Source organism: Salarias fasciatus, chromosome 23 (genome assembly GCF_902148845.1).
Source record: "Salarias fasciatus chromosome 23, fSalaFa1.1, whole genome shotgun sequence".
Classification (NCBI taxonomy): Eukaryota; Metazoa; Chordata; class Actinopteri; order Blenniiformes; family Blenniidae; genus Salarias; species Salarias fasciatus.
The window spans coordinates 16,004,178-16,030,410 of NC_043766.1; the positions used below are offsets into that span (position 1 = coordinate 16,004,178).

At 39.1% G+C, this 26,233-nt stretch overlaps 1 protein-coding gene and 1 pseudogene across 1 annotated transcript; both read left to right on the forward strand.

Annotated features, from left to right (window-relative positions):
• The first annotated feature begins 359 nt into the window (after positions 1–359).
• LOC115381258 (vitellogenin-2-like) lies at positions 360–9,603 on the forward strand. The gene is given in 39 exon segments (XM_030082541.1): positions 360–399; positions 510–539; positions 900–1,051; positions 1,205–1,397; positions 1,400–1,437; positions 1,526–1,552; positions 1,554–1,592; positions 1,594–1,689; positions 1,776–1,924; positions 2,160–2,199; positions 2,202–2,299; positions 2,409–2,570; positions 2,649–2,814; positions 2,903–3,028; positions 3,134–3,352; positions 3,451–3,665; positions 3,773–3,869; positions 3,956–3,998; positions 4,001–4,080; positions 4,486–4,587; positions 4,707–4,826; positions 4,918–5,104; positions 5,218–5,314; positions 5,435–5,620; positions 5,707–5,848; positions 5,944–6,154; positions 6,238–6,692; positions 6,758–6,832; positions 6,912–6,980; positions 7,070–7,270; positions 7,355–7,497; positions 7,630–7,768; positions 7,900–8,026; positions 8,121–8,304; positions 8,399–8,487; positions 8,634–8,728; positions 8,821–8,986; positions 9,147–9,308; positions 9,391–9,603. Coding segments are annotated over 39 exon segments (5,073 nt in total). The 3' UTR covers positions 9,504–9,603.
• A 7,374-nt stretch (positions 9,604–16,977) lies between these two features.
• On the forward strand, positions 16,978–26,204 carry LOC115382038 (vitellogenin-like; annotated as a pseudogene).
• Positions 26,205–26,233: the final 29 nt, after the last annotated feature.

A 26,233-nucleotide genomic window follows, 5' to 3' on the forward strand; every position in this document is an offset into this window, starting at 1 on the left:
TCCAGTTAAAAACAGAAATATATGTGACATCCAAGTAACACATCACATGTGAACTAAAAGAAAATTATGTTAAAAAAACAAATGAAATTTAAATTTTGCATCATTTGTGTTTGTGGCATGTCATCAAGACAACAAATCTTTTTTTCTCTATTTGGGACATTGGGAAATTTCAGGAAAGTCAGGAGTCAGGTTAAGACAAATAACTACATCTTTGATGTTTATTGACTGTTTAGTATGCAGGATCAGGGCACTGTAACTTCAGTAACTGGTTAGTTAATGATAAATTTTGATGGGCACAGTTGCCGAAAACTGCATATAAAAGGGAGCCCTCTGGTCTCAGAATTCCGCAATCACCAGCCATGAGGGTGTTTGTGTTAGCTCTTGCAGTGGCCCTTGTGGGTGAGTATGTCTTTTGGCATTTGAAACTCATTAACTTGTTCAAATTTGTAGTTAAACCTAAATGTATTAATTGAATAATATGATTTTTTGAGAGAATGACTGTGACAAAGCTACAAAGATTTAACAAAGAAGTAACTTAAGTAATTTTACAAAGCGTAAAGTGTAAAGAAAACAGTATTTTAATTTTACAAAATCTACTACTGCCTTAGCTGACAGTAAAATGTTTTAGAGGTAAAACATGATTGAAAAGAGGTTTCCAGTAAACGAAACTAAAAATAAAGCAAATCCTTACTATAAAATTATAAATGTTTTGCATATATATTGCTTCTAATGATCTCTAAGTTAATTTTACTTTTATGATTCTATTTTGTAGCTGCCAACCAGGGAAACCATGGTAAGATGTTTTGTTGAAATAAAAAAAAAACAAATTCTCAATAATGTCAATCTACAACTACAGTGTAAACAGATTTTTTTTTTCGATCTGTTTTCCTTTTATTCAGTTCCAGAGTTTGCTCCAGACCAGATCTACGTCTACAAATATGAAGCCAAACTCATGGGAGGCATGCCTGAAGAGGGCCTTGCTCGAGCTGGAGTTAAAATCCTGAGCAAAGTTCAGCTTCATGCTGACAGTTCCAACAATGTCACTCTGCAGGCAAAGACCCTCCATTATTATTTATATCAGAAATACAAAAAAAAAAAAAAAAAAATCAATGCAAACCAGACTTCATGTAAAAAATGTACATATGAAATTACTGTAAATCTGTAATGCTTATTTATTTACCAAAACTCTCTCTTGTCTCTGTAGCTGGATGCTCCACAGTTCTTTGAGTACAAGGGAAAATGGGCCAAAGATGATTCCATTACAGCCAACTTCACTCAACACTTGACACCCGTCAAGTTTCAGTACACCAATGGTAATGTTGGTAAAGTGTATGCACCAGCAGCTATCCCTAAAACTCTGCTGAACATCTACAGGGGAATCATCAACATCTTTCAAATAAAATCAAGAACACCCAGAATGTGTACGAACTTCAAGAGGTACAATTTTCATATATAAATTTCCTTTTTCTCTTAAATCCATATGCAGCCACCATAGAAAATGATATTTTGATTTTTTGTATACTAGCTTGGAGCTCAGGGTACGTGCAAGACCCCAGTACATCATTTCAGATGATCAAAAAGCTGAGCGTATCTATCCTGACCAAGACCAAGGACCTGAACCAATGCCAAGACAAAGTTGTAAACGACATCGGCTTGTCTTACATGGAGAAATGTCCCGAGTGTGAGAGAGTAAGAGCTAATTTCCCCTTAATACTCACTTATAGTGAATAACTTGGTGTGCTGGTTTGATGACTGTGTTGGTGTCATTGATGCAGAAATCAAGGGCCCTGAATGGAGCGTCTTTCTATAACTACACACTGAAACCAGAAGCCAACAGTGCTCGACTCTTGGAAGCAACAGTTACAGAGATTTACCAGTATGCACCTTTTGAGACCATGCATGGTGGTCCCCAGATGGAATCTAGGCAAGTATTTTAAAACCAAATAGATAGTACAGTTGAACTTTTTGAAGTTTTTCTCTTTAAGTGTTCCATGAAATGTGCATGCAACCAGGCGTATTCTCTTCAAGTTATAGTTTGCAGCCCCTAGATCAGATAAGGTTGTTTTGAAGTCTTCTGAATAAACGCAAAGAATTGATTCAGCTATATCCAGAACATGGTATCTTACTGGTGATTAACTATAATGTATGTGTACTCACAGGCAAAACCTGATATACCTGGAGCAAAAGAGTGCTCCAGTGGAGTCCAACAAAACACAGAGTACAATCAGAGCAGCACCCTGCTGTATGAATTTGGCAGCGAGGTCTACCAGACCCCTTTCAGTCTTTTGGATCCTTCCAGTCGTTTGGAGAGAAGTGATCTCAGTGGAATCAGATTGTGAGGTCAACTTACTCTATAATCCACTGGGTGTCTATACATATACCTATATGAAACGCTTTGTTTTTTTTTTTCAGGTTATTGATCTTCTGAGCCATTTGGGGAGTTCTAACAGAGACAGGGTCCATGAAGAAAGTCCTCTCAAGTACATTGCGCTCATTCAGCTGCTGCGTGAAGCTCAATATGAAAGAATCCTGACTGTCTGGAATCAGATCAAAGATAACCAAGATCAGAGGTAAATGCATCTTTCATTCAGGGACAATTAAGACACAATCTTGCTATGAATATTTAACTAATTCATCTTTATTTGTAGGCACTGGATTCTCAATGCCATTCCTGCCATTCGTTCTCATGTTGCTCTGCAGTTCGTCATGGACAGGTTTCTTAAAAAAGAGCTGAGTTCTCTTGAAGCTGCCCACGTTCTCCTGGTCTCTGTTCACTTAGTGAAAGCTAGCAATGAAGCTATCAAGTTTGCTCAGGCAAGTTCATTTTTAAATCTTCTTTTATATTAAGAATGATGAAAAAGATGTTACCTAAAATTAAGTATACATTCCTCATGTGCTTTAGGATATGATTCAAAATGAAAAATTCCGAGAACACAGCGTTCTGTGGAACATTGTCTTGCTGGGCTATGGTACCCTGGTGGCAAAACAGTGTGTGGAGAACCCAGGCTGCTCTTCTGACCTTGTAAAAGTACGTATGAAACAATTCTCTCTTAACATGCTCAAAATTCATCTTTGACGTCAGTAACTGTATTGTTTATTTGTTGTTGTTGTTTTTTTCTTCTTTCTTCCAAAGCCTTTCCATGAACGTCTTGCCCAGGCTGTAGAAAGACAAGAAATTGAGAAGATCATTACCTCTCTCAAAGTTCTGGGTAACGCTGGACATCTTGCTAGCTATAAACCAATCCAGAAAGTCTTGCCTGGATTTGGCAGTACTGCTGCTAATCTCCCTCTCAGAGTTCACATTGAAGCTGTTCTGGCCCTGAGGAACATTGCTAAGAATCACCCCAGACCGGTAAGAAAATATTTTCTGTTCTCTGTTATCTATTGAAAGAAATAAATGCACCATGGCATGTGTAGTTGTACTTAGTAGCCTTGACCTTTGTGAATTAGGTCCAGGAAACAGTCATTCAACTGTTTATGAGCAAAGAACACCAAGAACTCCGTATGGCTGCTGCTATTGTCCTGTTTGAGACAAAGCCCTCCACTGGTCTGGTGATGACACTTGCCAATGCCATCGCCAAAGAAAATAATGACCAGATCTCCAGTTTCATCTACTCTTACATGAAGTCCATGACTAAGAGTGCCGCTCCTGACTTTGAGTCTGTGTAAGAGCCTACAACATGTTACTGTTTCTAATTTGCCATGGATTCAAAACAAACAAACAAAAAACAACAGCAGGAACAGTCATAAATATTTCATACTCTTCTTTTAGTTCTGCTGCCTGCAGTCTTGCCATTAGGGTCCTCAGCCCCAGACTGGACAGACAGAGCTACCGCTACAGCAGATCTCTCTATGCTGATACCTACAACTGTAAGTAAAGACAAATGTCTTCGTTTCATGGGCAAGTTTAGATCGATACACACAATATGATACATTTTTGTCTCTTACCTTGCAGATCCCTGGATTGGTTGGTGCTGCTGCCAGTGCCTACTACATCAATGAGCCGCAGCTTTTCTACCAAAAACTGTGGTTGCCAAAGCCCGTGCTTATCTGGCCGGAGCTTATGCTGATGTTCTTGAGGTACGACCATTTCTTGCACCCATGACTAAAAAAAATAAAGATCCACATTATTTTCAAATCAGAGAATTAATTGTACATACATATTAAAATTTTCCTAATTAGTATCAGCTATATATCAGGAACATGCTACACATTCATTCATCTAACACAAAACAAGGACTGTTACCAAAAATAAAACAGCAAAATAGGAATAGTTATTAAATGGGAAGTCCACTTTTCTTTCCCTCAACATTAGACAAAAACCTATACGTTCTGCAATTGTCGACCATATCATCTTCTTCTGTTCAAACTATTTTCTGATTTAGCTACAATATAAATGTAAACTTTTTGGATTATTAGTGACATTATAGTTACTCGTTTTAAAAACTGCATCAATATCATTGCACTTGTTTTGCTTTTGAACAGATTGGCGTGAGAAGTGAGGGAATCCAGGAGGCCTTGGTGAAAAACCAGAACATTCCTCAGAATGAGCAAAGGGTCAACAAGATGAAAGCAATCCTTAAAGCTGTAAGTTTAAGGAGCAATTTCAATGAGAAACACACATTTGTAAAAAAAAACTAGGATTTCTCAGTCATTTTTTAGAGATTCGGTTTTCATCTTGAAGTGTTTTTTTTTTTCCATCACAGCTGTCTTCATGGAAAGCTGAACCATCAAGCCAGCCTCTTGCCTCTGCATATGTGAAAATCTTCGGACAGGAAGTTGCATATGGCAGCTTTGAGAATCTTATTGTTGAACAGATCAGTGAGGTAGTGTATCTACCAGGGTTTCATTTGACCAATAGGATTTTTTTTTCTTTTTTGCATATTTAGTGCATAACTAGCAACTTTATGTTTACAGCTTGCAAAGGAAGTCAGACCTGAAATCATTTTGAGAGAGGTCCTTCAGAAGCTGATGTCTGGTTACAAACATTATTATGCTCAACCACTGCTGCTTAGTGAGATTCGTCGCATCCTTCCCACTGCTATTGGCTTGCCTATGTCACTCAGCCTGTACACCTCTGCAGTGGTTGTTGTACCTGTCAACGGTAAGACTTGCAAGCTTTTTGTTTTGTTGGTTTTTTTCCCCCGACTGTGGTCCATGCGAGCTAATGATTTAAAGATTTTTTTTTAATTAATTTATTTTTTGTTTGTTTTAAAGTTACAGTCAAAGTGGACCCACCACTTGCCAGAGAGAACTTCCGTCTTGCCCAGCTTCTTAAGTCTGACATCAGAATGAGCGCTGTAATCACTCCAAGGTAAATCCCCTGTAAATCTTTTACCGCTTTTCAGTCAAGCTTTTTCTCAACAGTTAAAAAATGGGGCGAACTGTAGTCAGAAAAATAACCCATCTAATTCACGTTTCCCGTTTCCTACAGTGTCTCTGCTCACACCTATGCAGTTATGGGTGTTAATACTGATCAGTTCAAGGCTGCTGTAATGTCAAGAGCCCGTGTTCACTCAGTTGTTCCTGCAAAGATGGAAGCAAGAGTTGATATGACTGGAGGCAACTTCAAGCTTGAGCTTTTGCCTGTTCAGGGAATCACTAAGCTTGCAAAAGCAGAGTATGTACATGTTTTATTGCCCCTCTGTATTTTTAGGCTTGGTAATTTTGATGTGGTCTAACATTTTTTTGTCTTTCCCACAATAGACTTGAGACTTTTGCTGTTGTAGGAAATATGAATGTTACCACACTCACACCACTGATTCCAGCTGAACGTGCAGATAGGGCATCATCGGAGGCTCACAAATCACAGGCTTCAAGGATGGCATCCTCCTTGTTTGGTAGTCAAGTAAGTTTCACCAACAGAACACTTTTTTTTTTTTAATAACACAAATTTCTCATCAGCTCAAAAAATTATGTCTGACCGATGCTGTGGGTTTACAGTCCAGATCATCTGAACTCCTGCATCCAGGCCCAAAACAAAAAGGTGACATCCCACTCCCCAAAAGCATTGGGAAGAAAAGATGCTTGGAAAGCAAACCTTTTGGTTATAAAATATGTGGTGAGACTCAAGCTTACAACGCTTCCTACATCAGTGCATCCCCATTATACTCTATGATTGGAAAGCATGTTGCTGAACTTGCAATTACTCCAGGCAAGTGAAATTAATTACTACGGTAACTAATTCAAGATATTTGTAAGAAACAAATGTAACATGTTTACTTATGTGTATTTTAGCAACTGGGACAGCCGTTGAGAAGATTGAAGTTGAAATTCAAGTTGGACAGAGATCAGCAGATAAGATCATGAAAGTTATTTCCAGGAGTGAGGAAGAGGAAATCCTTGAGTCCAAGAATGTCCTACTGAAACTGAAGAAAATCCTGATTCCTGGTCTAAACAATGGCACATCAAGTTCCTCCAGCTCGAGCAGCTCTCAATCAACCAGCTCTAGCTCTAGCAGCTCACGCTCAAGCCTCTCCAACTCTTCATCTTCCCAATCAAGCTCCAGCTCCTCATCCCGCAAAATACAGAACTCAGCTGCTGGAAGCAGGCGGCGTTCTAACTCTCGCTCCAGCAAGCGCTTATCACAGGACAAGAAGTCCAGCAGCTCATCAAGGAGTAGTTCAAGCAGTCAGTCATCCAGCCAGTCCAGAAGCAGTTCCTCCTCCTCAAGTTCAAGCTCCCAGTCAAAGGTGGGTCAAATTCACCTTCTATCATTAAAAAAGGGAAAAAAAACATAAATATTATGGCATTATAGAAAATTAATAAAACAATATCTGTGTCACAGCAAGACCTATATACCATGGACTTTGTCAAGAACCACATCCACCAGGTAAAGATCATACCACGTCAGATAGCCACTTCAGGTACTTTGTTTGAGCAGGCTAAATGTGCGCTTTTTCTTTTGGCAGCATGCCCTCTCCACAGGCCGTGCCAACAGCAAGAGCAGTGCTTACAGTTTTGAGACCATCTACAATAAGGCTAGTTATCACATCAAAATATTTACTGTCACATAACACAAATGAGCCCTTTCAATAACATCAATGCCCTTTTGCCTCTGAACTTCCAGGCTAAATACCTAGCTAAATCTGTTGCTCCAATTGTGACCGTTCTCATCCGGGGTGTGACAGCTGAAGCCCAGGGGTACCAGATTGCAGCTTATGTTGATAAAGTCACTTCTAGACTGCAGGTTATTGTTGCCAACTTGGCTAGAGACAACAACTGGAGACTCTGTGCTGATGGCGTGGTGCTCAGCAACCACAAACTGATGGTAAAATGATTTTTACAAAACTATAACAAGATTGTTTCAATTACCGTGATATTTGGGATTGACTTGATTTACATTTTCTCTTAGGGCAAGGTTGGCTGGGGCTCTGAATGCAAACAATACAAGGCTGAGATCACAGCTGAAACTGGTGTTGTGGATCAAAAGCCAGCAGCCCGCCTTAAAATGAGTTGGGAGAAACTTCCAAGTCGCATGCAGTTGTACATGAAGTGGTAAAGTCACAAACTGAAGGCACACTATCACTTCAAGCACAAAGCTCTGAAAATAAACATTCATCAATTGTCCTAAGTTGAAGTGGAACTCATATGTATTGTTACCTAATTTTCTAATCTGCACTGGTCTAGGTTGTCAAAATTCATTGGCCTCATGGCTGAGGAAAGTGGACTGAGCATTGCAAGGACCAAGTACCTTCGAAACCAGATCAAACTGACAGTAGCTGCTGCTTCTGAGAAAAGTGTGAATGTTGCACTGCAGACATCAAAGGTAACCCCCCCCCCCCCCCCCCCCACACACACACACACACACACACACGCTCATGCAGAGTAAATATGTGTGTCAGAAGTTGTTCTCTCCTATTGTCTTATTGTCAAACTTTTTTCTGTTAAATTTTACAGACTACCATCTACAGACTTGGAGTGGGTCTCCCAATGTCTCTGCCAATTGGACAATCTGCTTATGATGTGAACACAGACCAGAACTTGGCTGGCAACATCATTAATCTGGTTGCTAAGGCCACTTCAGGTGAAATTACTGAAAGTTACAGCTTCCACATGTGTGTCAGTTTTCCCATTTATATTTAAGAAGCTAAATATATTTTTTCTTCTTTTCATTGTAGATGAGTGCAGAATTTTCCAAGACAAAGTGAGAACATTCAATGGCAATTCATTCAGCAGCGACATACCTCACCTTTGCCCACAGATCTTGTCCCAAGATTGTACAGCTGAATTGAAATTCATGGTTCTGCTGAAGAAAGACCAAGCAACCAACCAATATGAGGTCAATGTGAAGATTGGACTCATGTAAGAGCTATCACTATTTATATCACATTTTGTGGGGAAACCTTGAGAACCACGAAATAACAGTTGCAGGTGCATATTATTTGCTCTTCTACAGCAATGTTGACTTCTATCTGAAGAATGGTGCTGTCAAAGTCAGTGTTGATGGATCAGAAATTACCAGATTCCCGTATGAGCATCCTAATGGTACCTTTCTTTATATACTACTTTTATTTAACCTTTTCTTAAGGAACCCAAATAAATGGATCCATTAGTTTGAATGAGTCACTTTGTTCAGCAATTGTAAACCACATTTATATGTGTATAGCGAATGCTGTGAACTTTCTTTTCAGGCAAAATTTCAATCCGACAAAGAAGTGATGGCGTTGCTCTCGTGGCTCCAAGCTTCGGTCTTCAGGAAGTAGAGTACACCAGAACGGACTTAAAGGTGATGTAACACAATACTCTTACCTGATAAACTAGGCATTGTTACTACGTACATACTAAAAATGACTGTTTCTTCTCAAATTAATTTTTCAGGTTCAAGTTGCACACTGGATGAAGGGAAAGACTTGTGGGCTCTGTGGACCAGCTGATGGGGAGGTCAGACAGGGGTACCGCAAACCAGACAAAAGCCTGACCAGGGACCCAGTCAGCTTTGCCCATTCCTGGGTTCTGGGTGGAGACAGCTGCCGCGATACTACTCGTAATACTTACAGGATTTACCTGTCTTTATTTATATATTATGAATCATCTATTTGTGGTTTTCTTCATGACAATCCACAACAGCTAAGAGACAATGAATATAAGAATTTGGTTTCTGAAGAGGAGTGCATAGTTGACCCTAGTATGTTCCACCTTTCCAGAGTGCTTGATGAGACTTGAGTCGGTGAAGCTGGAGAAGCAGGTCAACGTCTTTGGCCAAAATTCTAAATGTTACTCTGTAGAACCTGTGCTGCGCTGCCTGGCAGGCTGCATGCCAGTGAGAACCACCACCGTCAGTGTTGGCTACCACTGCGTACCCTCAGGTGAGCCTACAAACAAGCACTGTTTCATCACAAAACTGAAAGTGTCTTATTGTACTCTGCCTAACCTTTACTTCTGTTGCAGATTCCTACATGAGTCGCCCTAATAGTCTGAACAGCATCCAGGAGAAGAGCATTGACCTGGTGGAAGCCACAGAGGCCCACGTCGCCTGTCGCTGCACGGCTCAGTGCTCTTAATCTTATTGCTGTCACTCTGAAGATATCAGTTTTGGTTTTGTGCAAGTGTTGTTACTCTGATTTATTGAAATGTAAACTTAAATAAACTTGAGAAGCATCTGAAGCACTTGTTGTGTTTTTTTTTCTACTTTTTCTTTCCAAAATATCAGTGATGCAAACTGGTGACTGATTTATCTTGAGAGGTTCATCATTTCTTGCATGCCTCACTTTAGAACATGAAAAAAGAATAATTGAAGCAAAGAGACAACATATTTTAACAAATATGTATATAGACAAATTTAAAATCTCATATGTTGGGTGAACAATTCTTTACAATTTTCTGTGCAATCCCTGTAATTCATGCTTCTTCTTGTGTACAGAGTCAGTGAATGCCTCTGCTGTGCAAGCTTCAAAGTTATTTTTCTTCTTTTATTTTGACACTTCAGTTTCTCCTTAAAACTCAGAGGACTATTTGTGATTTATCTTTTAAAAAATGCCAAAAATGTGTAAATGATGGAGAGGAGGTGTGGAGTGTTTGCACAATATGTACATTCTCTTGACAATATGGACACCAACTGGAACTGACCATAGTTTTTTTTTTTTCACTGTTTATCATTTTCTTATTTTCTATTTTGTATTGTAATTCCCTGTTATCAGAGGCCCCAACAACTGCCTAAAAAATCATCAACTGGCCAAATAATGGTGAACATGCTAAAGCTCCTCACCAGCGAGCAAAAGATGGCTGCAAAACTGAAGGTCCATGGTTACGTACACTAGCTTTGTCTTGGAGTACCAGAAAGTCCAGGATGTTTAGCATCCGACTGGATCCGCTTCACTCGGAGTGGATTGTATTTCGGATCCGATTGTACGAGGTCGTCTACGCAGATTGATAATCCGCTCCGTGTCTCATATATACGGTCCTTGACAGTGGGGTGGATTAAATGGGGGATTACTCGTTCCGCACATGCGTTCCCTCGTGCAATGGGACATGCCACTGGGCGCGGCGGCAGGGGCAGCGCCCGCTCCTTGAGCAGTGTATCATGGAGATGTTGGAACATTATGTGAGCAGATGTCCAGCAGATAAAAACACATTGCCTGACGCTGAGGACTACTGACTGCAATGCTAAAGACCTGAAACTTCCATGAGAGACTTTGTGTGCACGTGACAGGATGCCGTATAATCCGCTTCACCCAGGGCCCTTGTGAACGAGGATTCATTGTGGATGCCGTCTATGTATACACTCGCGTTTAACACGATTGCTTTCATTGGGACTGAAAAAAACCTCCATGTGAACTGGGCCACTCATTTTGTATTCTAATTTTAAAAATGAATTCACAAAATCATTAGGAATCCTTGTGTGAGTCCAAGGAAAGCCAAAACAGCAGTAGATGCCTGTGCCTGCATTTTTATGTTTTGAGCGAACCAAAAAAAAAAAAAAAAAAAAAAGTGTTTGAAACAAAAGGATTAAATTAAAAGAAAAGAGATCCGTGTGTTTTGTATCATCAGTGAAACAGAATCTGGTTTAAATATGAAAGCTGCTATGTATCCTGAAAAAAACACAGAAAACCAGTAAACTCTTGTGATTGTGTTGGAATTTTACTGCATAATACATATTTTAATGCAATATTTACAATACTTAATTACTCTTCATCCTTTTGAGTAACAAGATATTCATCAAGTTGAACTTCTTTTATTGGTTAAATATATATCAATTCAGAGAAGAATGAGTGTGACACTTTAAACATGTAGTACTTTATTTTATAGTGGCCACTCAGTTCTTTTTGGACAAAGGGAACAAACCTGAGTACTCATAAAAACGCCACTCCCACAATAATAAGCAACTGTTTGAGTACAAAATTTCAAATTTAAATCATTCCTGAATTGGTGGGAAGTAAAATGAAGTCACTGCCTTTCAAAAAAGTACTGCACCGGCATCGGCTGTTCTTAGGTTGATCATCATAACCGTAAGTCCTATGAACATTGGCGTTTTCAGAAATGCAATTGTCAATATCACAAACTCAAAAATAATTTTCCTGATACTGTTTCTGATTGAAATGTAGAACTGGATTTTATAGCTAAAGTGCAGAAGCGCAGAAATGACACATTGAAGAAATATTTCTCTGAAATGTATCTTGCTACAGCAAAGTAGTTTCTCGCTTGTGAAATAGTTTCTGAGTACAATTCACTTTTTTGGACTTCCAACATCAACAGCAAAACACCGTTAGCATACAAGCAAGGCCTTTTTTCCCATCAGTATGAGGTGGACAATTTGCTTCAAGCTCAGTTTGATCAAAAGTTGTTTTCCTTCAAGCAGCATAATACCAATGTTGCTGTGCAGCAGGTGTTGTGCTGAGTCTTTCCTGCTGCACATTAGATCTGCAGCGACTGCCTGTTAATTGCACAAGCAGTGAAGCAGTGATGAAGGATACTATAAAAATATCAAATAAATCCCTTTTATCTACTACAATGTCTTCAAAATGACTTCAGCGTTCACTTGTCTCCTGCTTACCAGACTGCAACTAGTGGTTTGATATGATAAAATACCATTTCATGTTGCACACTCGTACAAAAGAACAGGAACCCCTTGCAGACCAGTTGTGACTCAGTAGTTGAGACAGATGTTACCAAAACTTCCACTTGAAAGAAGAATATACTGAAATTGAGAAAAAACATGTTTGGGAAAACATGGCAGTCTTTCATTGATTATGTTAAGTAATGAATGACACTATGAACCATGCAGTTTCCATTCTTGTGACAGACCTTGTTCTCTCTCTCTCTCTCTCTCTCTCTCTCTCTCTCCTCTCTCTCTCTCTCTCTCTCTCTCCTCTCTCTCTCTCCCTCCTCTCTCTCTCTTATTAAGATGTTTGTAACATACTTCAAGCAGAGAAGCACTGTTGTTGGTTTGAAGTTGTTTTGATTGTGTGTATGTTGTTGTTTTTTTTTTTGGAAAGAAATTTAAATAAAAAATGTGGGGAAAAGGAGCTTGTGGCATGTGGTCTACGGGAAAGAAGTGTTGTCTGTTCTTGAGTTATTAATGCCGGAAGTCTGAATCTGTGAATTGTAATCAGAAAACTGTCCCGTTAAGAATGGGAAAACTGTGCTGTCACAACGAAATACAGCTCACAAAATATTGCTTTCCTGCGGCAGTTCGGACTGCCGTTTGCACTTCTGGACAAAAAATAAAAATAATTCAAAATCCTAAACCAGCTGTCTTTATTGGTCTGATTTATATAAAGCAATTTTAAAGCTTTAAGGTGAAACATTTATTTCTCGTTGACATCCACCATAAGGCTGTTCCACATACAAACTCAAAAGAATAATCATTTTCAATGAGGATAGATTCCTAGATATCTTGTGAGAGAATGAAATAGATAATGTGGAAATGATTTAGAACAATAGCTGATCGCTAGTGTCACTGATTAAGCCTGTAGCAAGGAGCAGAAACAAACACAAAAGTGAAAGTTTAACAGAGTTTATTCACAGATCTTATGTCCAGAGCAGACAAAGGTTTCTTCTGAGGGTTAATCTGAGATTGACTCTAAGCGGTCAAACATGACGAGAATATGGAATGTAGGAATTCTAGACAGAAGGCAGAAAGCGACCTGGCACTGACAAATGGGGCGAAGAAGACAGACAACCACACACTCACATTCACACATATAGGAACAATTCAGTGTCACTAATGAATCTCATGTGCATGTTTCTGGACTACTGGACAAAAACCGAGCACCTAGAAGAAACCATACAAAACTCCATACAAAAGGTTCAGCCACTATTTGAAACCAGGCCTTCTTGCTGTGAGACAAGAAAACTGACCACTGTGCTATTGTGTAGCTCCCAAATAAACCAATACTTCCAAAATACATCAAATTAAACTGAGAGCATGAAAAAATCAGTCAAACTTGTTGTAATCGCAGGGGTCATTTTGATGACATCTGACATCTGTGATTTAAGTGATATTGGGAACCAAGACAGTTTAACACTTCTGGATTTGATGAGATTTGCCAGCTGTCTCTGTGTCTCTGTCGTTTTCATCCCCAGATCCTTGTTCATCTCTATTGTTAAGGTGCATTGTACCTTCATTTATTGTTAATCTGGGTTAGGGCTATAGGGTTAATCTACTTTTTCATGGCAAAAAATGAAAATCTGTATCGTGTAAGTCTTTAATTCAGAACTGAATAGATATTATGACTGTAATATGTCTCACTCTTGTTTTGTTTCATTAGGAAAGGAGACAGTGGTGAGTTGACAATGTGTTTACGATTTTGGTAACTTTTCTTGGCTTTCCAGGAAAAGAGGAACCTAACACAGTCTGAATTCATTTATTTCAAAAATAAAAAATTATTTACAACAACAAGAAAAAAGTTCTCCACAGTAACTAACAAGGGAAACAAGCTCTATGGGAAGTTAGTCTGAAACAAAAAAGGAACTGGACAAAATTACAACAAAGACATGAACAATTACATGTCTCTCCTCAGCTTCTTTACAGTTGTCTCTTTTCCTCTTTTCTGTCTCCTGGCTATGTGGCTTCGGCTCAGCTCTTGTAACTGCAGCAATGCCTGATTGGTGACAATTCACCTCTGAGTTGCTCAAGAAGAGAGGAGACTGGCCTCCAGTCAAGCCAGAGGAAAATTAATATACCCTCACACAACACAAAGCTTTTGACCTGCCGAGCATGTCTGTCTGTCACTCTGTTAGTTTTGTTTGGTCAGGGAAGGAGACAGTGTAATATGTTGCTCACTACGTGTTCGTTTATGAGCAATTATTCATTTGAGGCTTCAGTCAGGATTTAGCGTTTATCATAACATGTGGTCTAAGGTGAGGCTCAGTACTAGCACTGTGCCTTCTGTCCCCATCCAGTTTGCTCACATGGGTTAGTTTGCTGCTGACGTAAACTTGCTTGTTTGTTGCTCTATGTCAGTGTCCTGGCAGTTTCTCCCTGACTATTCCATAGCTGAACTCAGGTAGCAGAAAACCCACCACCTCTGTTTCCTTTCCACTGCTGTCTGTTCTTGATATTGTGGGATTGTTGCTTCTTTCTCTATCAAAATGATAGTTTTTTTATCAGCACCAATAAATCTAAATTGAAATGAATAGCTATGTCGGGAGGAGAGGAATAGGAAGAAGGTGCCAGGCAAGGGAGAAGAAGAAAGTCAGAAAGGAGGTTCATGAATTCAGAGAGATTGAGGATAAAGGAAACACGGCATATCACAAGAAGATGATCAGTTCTGGCAAAAAGTACAGAAAGAAGTTACTTTTTAAAGTCATGACTTGAGATCAAACAAATTTTTAAAAAATACAAGCGAAGATATTTACAAATCAGTTGCTACATTAATTTTTTATAACTGAATCAACTAATATGTCAGCTGAGTAAGTGTTTCTAAAAGTGTTAAAAATAGCTGGTTCATGGTTGGCATGATGATGATATATTATTGTTATTTGATAAAGACTTATACGATAATCCTTGGAAATCTGAAAATAATAGTTTTGAAGATTCCCTTCTCTTTGAAATCCTGTTTCAAAAGTACGTATATCAGTTTATCAAGGAGTCTCACATTTCTAAAACTGTTTGGGTCCTTCATGGTGTGGGGTTTACATCTGAGGAAATCAGCATGATGAAAACATTGAACTCTATAGAGCCCAAAGTGAAGCACAAACAAATATGGTTAGCTGTTTCAGCCTGCACCTTATTGTGCTGACTCAGAATGACTCCACTGACAAGGGCTGGGAAAGGATCAAAATACTCCAAGAAAGGTGCAAAAAGTCTAAACTTTCACAGCAAGTCTCAGAGATTAAATCACAATCATTCAAGGACAGTAGTCAACAGAGAGATTAAACTGTGGGTACAGTACTTAAATTTAAATTTAAATTTAAATAAAGTTGGCACCCACAAACCCACTGATCTGGATGAATGTTCGAAGTCAACAAAATAATGTATATGTGAAGTTTTTTCAGGTTAGATTTTTTTTTTTTTTTCTTCTTTGAAAGGAGCAAAAAACTTGATTGAATTGCTGAATGAGTTCTACATTCTTCACTTCAGAAAGTATGTGGCGCTAATTACAGGAGATGGTTTGTTTACTTTTATTTGTGAGAAAATGTATTTGACATTGTCTGTGTCACTGATACATTAATGGTAATTGATAATTATTGTGTCTATAACTACTTTAAATTGTGTGATTTAACTTTCAAGTTTTTTTTTTTTCATTTTTTGAAGGGAAAGTCCTCTTTACAGTAAAGACTTATGAAAAGTATCCTCTATTACGTGGAAGTTTACCAGAAAGTTGGTGAAATATTAACTTAGTTTGTATATACTTTAATGTAACTTAACTTAGAAAATGTATCTTTTTCAACCTGGTTTATCATTAAGATATTTTTTTAATTATGTATGAATTATAACTTATATTATGTATTGCAATTTTTATAGTCAGTGCTATAAAAAATATATTTTGTATTTCTATTGTCAGTCAGTTGTGAGAAATGATAAATTAATCCTGCTACAAGTCTTTCACCTTGTTCATTTGACTTGTTAGAATAGTTTATATAATGAAACAGTGAGTTGAAGTACATGTAACAAGTTGGTTTTGGGCAGCAAAAGTAAGCTAAACTAACAATCTTAAAACAGAGTGACCATGTTTCATGTGTCAATACACGATGGCAGTGGTCTCTTTTATTTCACATACAATACAAAGATGTGCCATAACATTGTGACCTCTGTGGTCACACTGACCACAGCAAATAAACCGAGCAAACAACCACAGTCATGGCGTCCTCTGATGTGAACTTTGAAGTCTCATCACACCAATGCATGGAAAGATGCCACAAACATTCACAGTATTCAGAAAAAGAATTATTTCCTTATTACGGGTAAGTTAGATGTTATATAAATGCTTACATTAATTGAAAAGTAAATATTAAGTATCACTGCCACAAAAAAAAAAAAAAAAAAAAAAAATTAGTTAGGTCAAGTTTCTTGCATAAATGTGGCGTGGCAATTTCCTCTTGTTTAAACCATATTCCCCCTGTGGGTCTGAGCTGGACTATTGTTTTAATTAGAAAAAACAGAGCTGTCAGTCTTTTAATGAGTTTCTCACTGAAACTTTTTTTCTAAACAAGTAATACAAAGAAAGACAATCAAAAATATAAGCAATTAATATGAGGATTATCTTAAGAAACCAAAATTTAGCGCATCAAACTCATCAAACGTTTTATGAAATAAAGTAGGCATTTTGAATCAGGACACTTAAGCTTGACTTGGCATATGTGAATAGTACAAGGTCAGGCTCCCCTAACTTTGCTTCTGTGATACAAAAGCTGTCTAAACCAAACTGAAATTTGTTTGAAGTTCAAAGATTAATACATCATCTATCCGATCAAGGGCACCAATCAAACAGGCTGGAGTTCATGTCATACTTTCATGACATCAAGGTTGGGTTTTGTCAGCACAAAATTTCCCTTTAAAAGGCCAACTGTGACCACTGACCAGCACAACCCCATCAGCCATGAGAGCGGTTGTGCTTACCCTGTTTCTGGCCTTCGTGGGTGAGTATGGGAGGATTTTTCTGGAAGTGCTTTAACTGTACAATGCAAAAGTAGTTTCATAAGTATTTGAGACAAATACTGTGAGGCTTGTTGTTGGATGTACTTAAGTTATATTTCAGCTTGAAGAGTCAGTGTTGTAGTAACCAGCCTCTTACTTGCTGTACAGTGTGTTTTAACCTGTTGTAGGGTATTTGCCTTTTCTATGTATATTCAAGTACAGTCAAGAACTACATATTTAGTTAGCCGAGTTGAGTCAACACGATAAATCCTTATACGTTAAAGTGTTGTTTAGTTTGAAAAGACCTCAAATGTTTTTGGAAATGTGCTCATTCATGAGCCTAAAATTGACAACAACAGAAAAAAAAGGTGATGGGTTGTGAAAAAACCTAATCTTTGCTATTCAGTCTAATGTATGCCATTTCAGTTTATTTTCAGTTTATTGCTAACACAAGTATTCGATTGATTTCCATTTTTTTCTGAAATGACAGTTTGCCAAAATAATACAGTAATTTTCATTTGTGCCTCATGGCCAAATGCAAAGTGCCGTGTTTAATTTATTGAAGAAAAAATGTCCACTTAAAGCATGTCTGTCAGTATTAGTGTTTATTCCCCCCTTTGCCTACAAACTGTATATTGACTTTTGAAGTAATCACTAACTTGTTGATTATTTCTATTTCAGCTGGTGAACGCTTAAGTAAGTTTAACAGTTTATTGTATACATTTCTTTATTATGAAAATTTTATTGCTGCTCAAGTTAGTTTAAATTTGCTCTTCTAAAATGTGATGTGTTACGTGATTTTTGCAGCTCCACATTTCAATCCTAATGAAATTTACGAGTACAAGTATGAGACCTCGCTCTTGAGTGGTCTGCCAGAGAAAGGTCTGGCCAGAGCTGGCCTGAAACTCAGAGGCAAGGTTCTCATCAGTGCTGCGAATGAAATGTACATGCTGAAGGTAGGTGAAATAAAAAATTGTAGAAATTTACAGTTGGAGTGATGAGCATATGCTCAATGGAAAGTGTAAATGACCAAGCATGTTTTATCTCTTTAGCTTGAAGATGCTGAGATCTTAGAGTACAGTGGTAACTGGCCCAACAGCTCTTACAAGAGGGCAGAGAAACTGACTTCCGCTCTGGCAAAAGAACTCATCTTTCCCATCAAGTTTGCTTACAAGGGTGGCAATGTGAAAAACATATCTGTCCCTGAAGGCATGTCAAACTTCACCACAAACATCTTCAGGGGCATTCTGAATGTCATTATTCTCGACATCAAGAAGACACAGAGTGTCTACGAGATGCAGGAGGTTTGTCAAGTACCTTATAGTGCTAATTACAACTCCACAGCTGGAGGAGAAGTCCCTTTATAAAATAGATTCTTTGCTCAACAGGCTGGAACTCAGGGTGTGTGCAAGACTCTCTATACCCTCAGTGAACATGGTGAAAACCCAGACATGATCCATCTGTCAAAGACCAGGGATATGACTCAGTGTCAGAAGAGTGTCTATCAGTCTATGGGCTTGGCGTACACTGAGAAATGTGAGAAGTGCCAGGAGGTAGGTTTGAAATCGCATACAGATTGATAGACATATCTTTATACTGTCAGAGTATACTTCTACAATAACTAGCAACTAAAAATTTGTCTTCACAGTTTTCTAAAAACCTGAGAAGTGCAGCAATATACAGTTACATCTTGAACCGCCAGCAAGATCATGTGCAGATCATGAATGTGTCTGTCACTGAGGTGATCCAGTTTTCACCATTCAGTGAGGCTAAAGGAGAAGCTCAGATGGAGACTAGGTATGACGACAGATACTTTGACTTTAAAATTTACCCTAGTTATCTTCAGTGAAATAGAATTTAACTTTTTTTTCACATTGCTTATAGGCAATTCCTGAGTTTCCTCAAAACTCAGAAAGGTCAGATTACATCCCAGGCTAAATATCTTCCCACTGGACTTGCGTATAAGTTCTCCAATGAATCTCTTCAAGCGCCTCTTCAGCTTATCAAGACTGACAACCTAGAAAGACAGGTATGGTTTTAAAGAGCTGTGAATATAATGAATGGATAAATGTTCCTACCATATTAATGGTCATCTACTTTGTCCTTTTAGATCAATTCCACTCTGGAACACCTGGCTGCCTTCAATATGGAAGAAGTCCATGAGGATGCCCCTTTGAAGTTTTTGGAACTGGTTCAGCTACTTCGTTTTATCAGCAATGAAACCCTAGATATGATCTGGCAGCAACAATACAGCAATGCAAGGTGCCTGTTCAATATGAATAAGGGAATTATGTTTAAAGAAAGCATCAGTACTGTTTCAATTGTTCCATTTTGATTTTTCAGCCACAGACCGTGGATCTTGGATGCTATCCCTGCCATTGGTAATGACAATTCTCTGAGATTCATCAAGGAAAAGATGCATGATCTGGAAACTACTGAAATTATTCAGGCTTTGATGGCATCAATTCAAATGGTGACAGCAACCAAACAAACCATCAAGCAGGTTGAGGTGAGTAACTCCAAAGAAATAGTTTGCAAGTAATTAACAAAGTAATTATGTAACGTATATCACAGATAAAATCACGATGTGCTGCAGGGTAAAAGACTTACATATGGTTACAACAGAAGAGTCATGAACTGTTTCACATGTTTGTTATGCTGTTTCCAGGAACTGGCAGCTCGGGAAAGAATCCAGAAGAACCCAGTTCTGCGTGAGATCGTGTACCTTGGCTATGGAACAATGGTTTACAAATACATTGCTCAGAATGCTGATCACCCTCAAGAGCTGATCACAGTAAAAATACTTTTTTTTAAATGTTGCTTCAAGATCACTTGCATATAATGTCTCTTAATGTGAGAGATGCACGATAATAATAAATGCTGGTGTTTTGGTTTCTTTTTTTTACAGCCCATTTTGGATCGTCTTAACAGTGCTCAAGGGCAAGAGAAGGTCCTGTATTTTAAGGCTTTGGGAAATGCTGGTCATCCTGGTAGCCTGAAAGCAATTGAAAAGTCTCTGCTCAACCAAGACAGTTTGGCTGCACCTCAGCCAATCCAAGTTCATGCTGAAGCCATCATGGCTTTGAGAAACATTGCTAGGAGGGATCCCAAAAGGGTAAATTCTCAGCATTATTTAATTTCACAATTTTTTTCTGAGAACTCCAGATTGAATTTGCTTTCTCTTCTGATTTAGGTTCAGCATCTGGCTTTGCAGCTGTACAAGGACACACGTCTTCACCCAGAGCTTCGTTCACTTGCATGTGTTGTGCTGTTTGAGGCAAGGCCTCAGATTAGTTTGATATTGTCCATTGCTGCAAGTGTGCAAACAGAAAAGAACCTGCAGGTAGCCAGCTTCACTTACTCTCACATGAAGTCTTTGACCAGAAATACCATCCATGCCTCAGTGTAAGAGCTCCTCTCAAGTTCCACATTATTCTAATCAATTCTTCATGCACATTTACTCAGTATGTCTTTCTTTTCATTGCAGTGCTGCTGCTTGTAATATTGCCATCAAAATCCTGGGCCCAAAACTGGAGAGACTGTGCTTCCGTTACAGCAGAGTCACATATGTGGACAGCTATAACAGTAAGGCAAATGCAGTGTTGTTGAAGGCAAAAATGCATCAAGTATAATGTATATTATAGTTACTGCTAATAATGGGGTCTTGTGAACTCTTTGTCAGGCAACCTCATGCTTGGTGCTGCTGCCAGTGCCTTCTACTTCAATGATGTTGCCTCACTACTGCCAAGATCAGTGGTGGCAAAGACCAGTGCCTACTTTTCTGGAGTTTCTGCTGATGTTTTGGAGGTTTATTTTATTTATTTTTTTAACTTAGATACTAAATGAGCAGTCTTGAATAGTCATGACTATTAAATATTCAATAACTAATGTGAAGATTTTCATTTTAACATTATTTTTTCCCAGGTCGGAGTAAGAAATGAGGGACTGCAAGAATATCTGATGAAAAACCCTGAACTTCTTGAAAATACTGACAGGATCACCAAGATGAAGCGTGCCATCAAAGCTGTAAGCAGCAGATCACTACCTCCCTTCCTAATTGACAAAATATGTTTCCAGGATGAAATGCAGCAGGGTATTGATCGGCTGTGTTGTGTGTTTGCTCTATCCACAGCTCTCTTACTTGAGATCACAGCCCACAAGCCAGCCATTGGCCTCCATTTATTTCAAGCTCTTTGGACAAGAAATAGCCTTTGCTAACTTTGACAATACTCGATTGATATGGTATGGGTGTGGTTCAAAGGACTTGTCATCAACAACAGCAGTTTAATCAAGATTTTGCAAGATAATAGTTTTTACTATATTTCTCCTTTACAGATTGCCAAACTTGCTGTTCAACGATGGAAAGAAATTTTCAATCCATGGTCCTGCCACTATACAAAGTCTCTCCTGGCCACCGAAGTGCGACGCATCCTGCCTTCAGCAGCTGGTTTTCCACTGGAGTTCAGCCTGTACACTGCTGCTGTGGCTACTGCAAATATTAACGGTGACAACAGCATTTTAGCTTGATTAATCTCACATCCATGTCAACTCTCAACTGCTTGCTGTATTTTAGTTTAGCTTAGTTTAGCTTAGTTTAGTTTAAGCATGCTTGCTTTAAAAGAATTCCCTGTCTTCTGATTGTATGGCTAAAATGTGGCAAGCATTGCAATGCAAAACTTGATCATGTGTTTGTTTCCACAGTCAGTCTCACCGCAAATCCAGCGCTGCCAAAGATTTCCAACTTCCTCACCTGCTGATGACTAAGTTACAATTGGACACTAAAATCAAACCTAGGTAGGTCAAATATCAAGCCCAAAATTTGATGAACACACACAAAAACAAAAATGTTTCACAAAAAAAACTTGTAAATATTGTTTGTTTTTTTTTTCCTAGTGTTGCCTTGAACTCATTTGTTGTGATGGGGGTGAACTCTGAGAAACTCCAGGCTTCCCTTGTGTTAAGAGCTAAGTTCAACTCTACTGTGCCAGCCCATGTCAAAGCCAGACTTGACTACAATGATGGCAACTTTGCGATTGAAGCTCTTCCTGTTAATGTGCCTGAAAACATTGCAGAAGTGCGGTAAGTCTACAATTGCTTTTCCATACAATCGTGAAATATCACATCTAAACATTACAAAGCTATAGACCTCTACATTTATGTTACTACCCAACAGAGTTGAGACTTTTGCTGTGGTGAGAAATATCGAGGACGCTGGTTCTGAAAGAGTCACTCCTATAATCGACACTCAAGTTTTGAGAAATGGTTTGAGAGACACTTCTTCTTCTCGTGCTTCTAGTGAGGTCAGTTTATTTTTCTTATATGAATATAACTGTGTAGACATTTGCTCAGAAGAAAAAAATGTTGTTTCTTCCCTTGTAGTCAAAATCCTCAGAAACTTCCGCAATACTACTACACTGCCAAGTCCTCCATGAGAGTCTCTGAATCTAACAAGAGGTACTGTCAGTGCGGTGCTGGGCTGAAGGCCTGCATCAAAATGAAAGCAGAAAGGGCTCTTCTCAACAAAGAAAAGATCCTGAATGCACTGGTTGGAAGATACTTTGCTGCCCTTTCCTTCAGACAAAGTAAGCAGTGTGCAAATATTTGCGCAATTTTAAGAAGACCAGATTGATTATAAATTGCAATAATTTGAATTGTTTCAGCTGACGGTGATGTTCAGAAACTGGAAATGGAACTTCAGTTGGGACCAAAGGCTGTGGAGAAGATTATTACAAGGATTAACCTGGATGGAGATAGTGATCCAAAACCAGTGTTGTCGAAGCTCAAGAAAATCCTGCTTCCTTCAAATCGCACCTCTTCCTCCTCTCAGTCCAGTAGCTCTAGTTCACTTTCTCGAACCAGCTCTAAATCAAGATCCAGCAGTAGCAGCAGCAGCAAAGTCAGTAGCAGTAGCAGCAACAGCAACAGCAGCAGCAGCAGCAGCAGTAGCAGCAGTAGGAGTAAAAGCAGCAGCAGCAGCGTCAGTAGCAGCAGCAGCAGCAACAGCAGCAGAAAGAGAAGCAGAAGCAGCAGCAGCAGCAGCAGCAGCAGCAGCAGCAGCAGCAGCGTCAGTAGCAGCGGCAGTAGCAGCAGCAGCAGGAACAGCAGCAGGAAGAGGAGAGGTAAAGCTCCCAGATTTGTCACAAGGTCTTCCAAGTCCAGCTCTGCCTCAAGCATTGCATCTCTGTTCAGTGGTAGTTCAAGTTCAAGTTCTTCTCGTGCCAGTGTCCATGTCTCAAGGGTAAGTAGTTTTTTTCTCACAAAAATATTTCTTTATTCAACAGGCCAGTGTACAGGCTAACTAAAGCATTTCTTTTCAGCAGCAGAATGCTCAGCCAAAATTCCGTAAGAACCATCAAAAGAGGGTATGCCTTTGTTGTGTTTCAACCTTGATCAGACATTCTAAACTCTGAGTTTTTGTGGTAGTATTGAACTCACAAGTGTTGCTCTTGCAGGCTCGCTATCCTCAAGTTAACTCTGCAGTCTCCTCTAAAGGCAGTAGTAGTGACTCCAGCTTTGAGGCTGTGCACAAACAGGTAAAATGTGACAGTAGTGTCTTGAATCTTCCAGCCAGTTATTAGTTTTTGCCATGTTCTCCCGCAAATTAACACTTATTGTCTCCACAGAACAATTTGCTTGTCCGTGACCGTGCTCCCTTCCTTACCGCGACCTTCCGTGTCGTTAGAACTGACAAAAGAATGCAAGGACATCAAATCACTGTCTACTTGGCCAGTGACGCTGCTAGCCTTAAGATTGTTGTTGCTGCCTTGGCTGCTGATAACAACTGGAGACTCTATGCCGATGGTGTTGTGTTAAGCCAGCACAAAGCCGCAGTAAGACACTGTCTTGTTCATTTCTCAGTCCTTAGATTAAGCATACTAGGAAAAAAAACTAGCAATAATGTTATTAATTGTTTTGTTTCTTAAAAGGCAAGAATCACCTGGGGATCATATGGAAGGCAGTATGATGTCATGATTACAGCTGAATCTGGTTCCATTGAATTAAACCCTGCAGCTCGCCTCAGAGTGTCCTGGAGATCACTTCCTTCTGCTGTTGAAAGATACACCAAAATGTATGCCACTTCATAGACACTGTTTGAACACTGCACCGTACAATCTATATATATTTGTATAATATTTGAAAATTGTGTCACAGGGGCATGGAATACGTTCCTGTTAAAATGCTGCGTGATTTGATGCGAGTCACTGATAAAAGTGCCACCAAGAAGTTCACCTTTGCAATGGTTGCAACATCCGAAACGACTGTTGACCTAATTTGGAAAGCCGTAAGATTAGACAAGCTCTTTACTCACAGAATGACATCATAAATCTTCCTGTTTTTGATAATAATAGATAATCATTCTGTCTACAGAGGACAACCTACAAGATGAGTCTGAATCTGCCCATCACTGTGCCACTTCACAACAATGCCTCTTTTACCGACGACCTCACAGTGGGAAACCTTCACAACATGCTTACCAGGGTTGGCGCAGGTAATGGCTCACATCGCTCATTTATACAGCGACTGCAAGTTTTACGCAATGACTGAAATTAAAATGCATCTTTTTCTCAACAGCTAAATGCCAAATTAAAGGAAACTTATTGAAAACATTCAACAATGCTAGCATCACCACCATAGAACCTGTCAACTGCAACCAGCTTTTGGCAAAGGACTGCACTGAGGAGTCTAAATTCTTGGTTTTTATGAAGACCAGTCCTGAGGGATACAGGGGCATCAATATTAAAGTGGCTGATATGTAAGAAGTCACTAAAGACAACATAGAAACTCTTTAACTGTGCCAAAAATTTTGTAAACTTGCCTAACATTTGCATTTGTCCACTTTCAGAGATATTGACATCAACCAGAGACGTAAAGACATCGTGTTGGCAGTCAACGGAAACCGAATTCCACTGAGCAACCTTCCATACCAACATCCCATAGGTTTATATTGAATGTCTTGATCTTGTTCAATTATTTTTATTTTGTAAAATATAAAAAATGTAAATCTTTTTTATTTATTTATGCTGACTTCAGCTGAAGCACCCATACGTCATAGCTTATTTTCTGTCTCTGTAACAGTCACAATAGTCTTGAAATCACAGTCATCCAATCCTGCATGAATATTTAAGGATTCTGATGACAGTTTGTTTAACTCCAGCTAGGCAAATAATGAGTTCTTTCTTTGTTTCAGATCTGGTCAGAATCGAGAAAAGGGGTGATGGTGTTGTCGTGTCTGCATCCAGACATGGTCTCAGCGAAGTCTACTTTTCCGAGGACATGATTGAGGTGAAGGCAATGCTCACCATGATTCTCATGGCGTTGACTACGAGGCTTCAATTCAAGTGTGATTTGACAATTTGTGGTATTCTATGCTAAATTGCAATGCAGGTTAGAGTTGCTGACTTCATGAGAGGAAGCATCTGTGGAGTGTGTGGGAAGGCTAATGGGGAAGTCAGACAGGAGTTTCGCTCTTCCAATGGACGTTTGAGCAGCAATGGTGTCAGCTATGCTCATTCCTGGACTCTGCCTGCTGAGAGCTGCCACGACAACAGTGGTGAGTTTCAAAATTTGTTGGTAGCAATGGGTTTTTTTTTTTTAATGAATACACTTTATTTCCCAGCTAACAGATATGACTGTATTGTGACTGCATTTAACAGAAGGAGGTCTTGAAAGGAAGGGAGAGTACAGTGATTCCTTCAGCAACTAATTCATCCACATTGTTTTCTTAGAGTGCCGTCTGAGGCACGAATCTGTGCAACTTCAGAGGCAGGTGATCCTGAATGGCAAAGATTCCCAGTGCTTCTCTGTTGAGCCAGTGCTGCGGTGCTTGCCTGGCTGCTACCCAGTGAGGACCACCCCTGTCACTGTTGGGTTCTACTGTGCATCTCCTGGTGAGTCTCACAAATGATTAAAAAATAGGCATAATGTTGGTTCAGGTTAAAAAACTTGTGAAAAAAAAAAGTTGAGTGAAAAAATAGCTTCTGATGCCTCTGCTCTCTTCACTTCTGCAGGTTCTATCCTGAGTACGAGCAGGATCTATGAGAGCAATGTGGACCTGACAGAGGAAACAGAGGCTCACCTGGCCTGCAGTTGCAATGCTCAGTGTGCCTAAAAATGTTTCCTGTCAATCACTTACATCATGTGTATGTTTCAAATCTAATCTTCAATAAACTGCATCCCAAAACCCATTTGTTGAACATGTTATTATTTAAATGG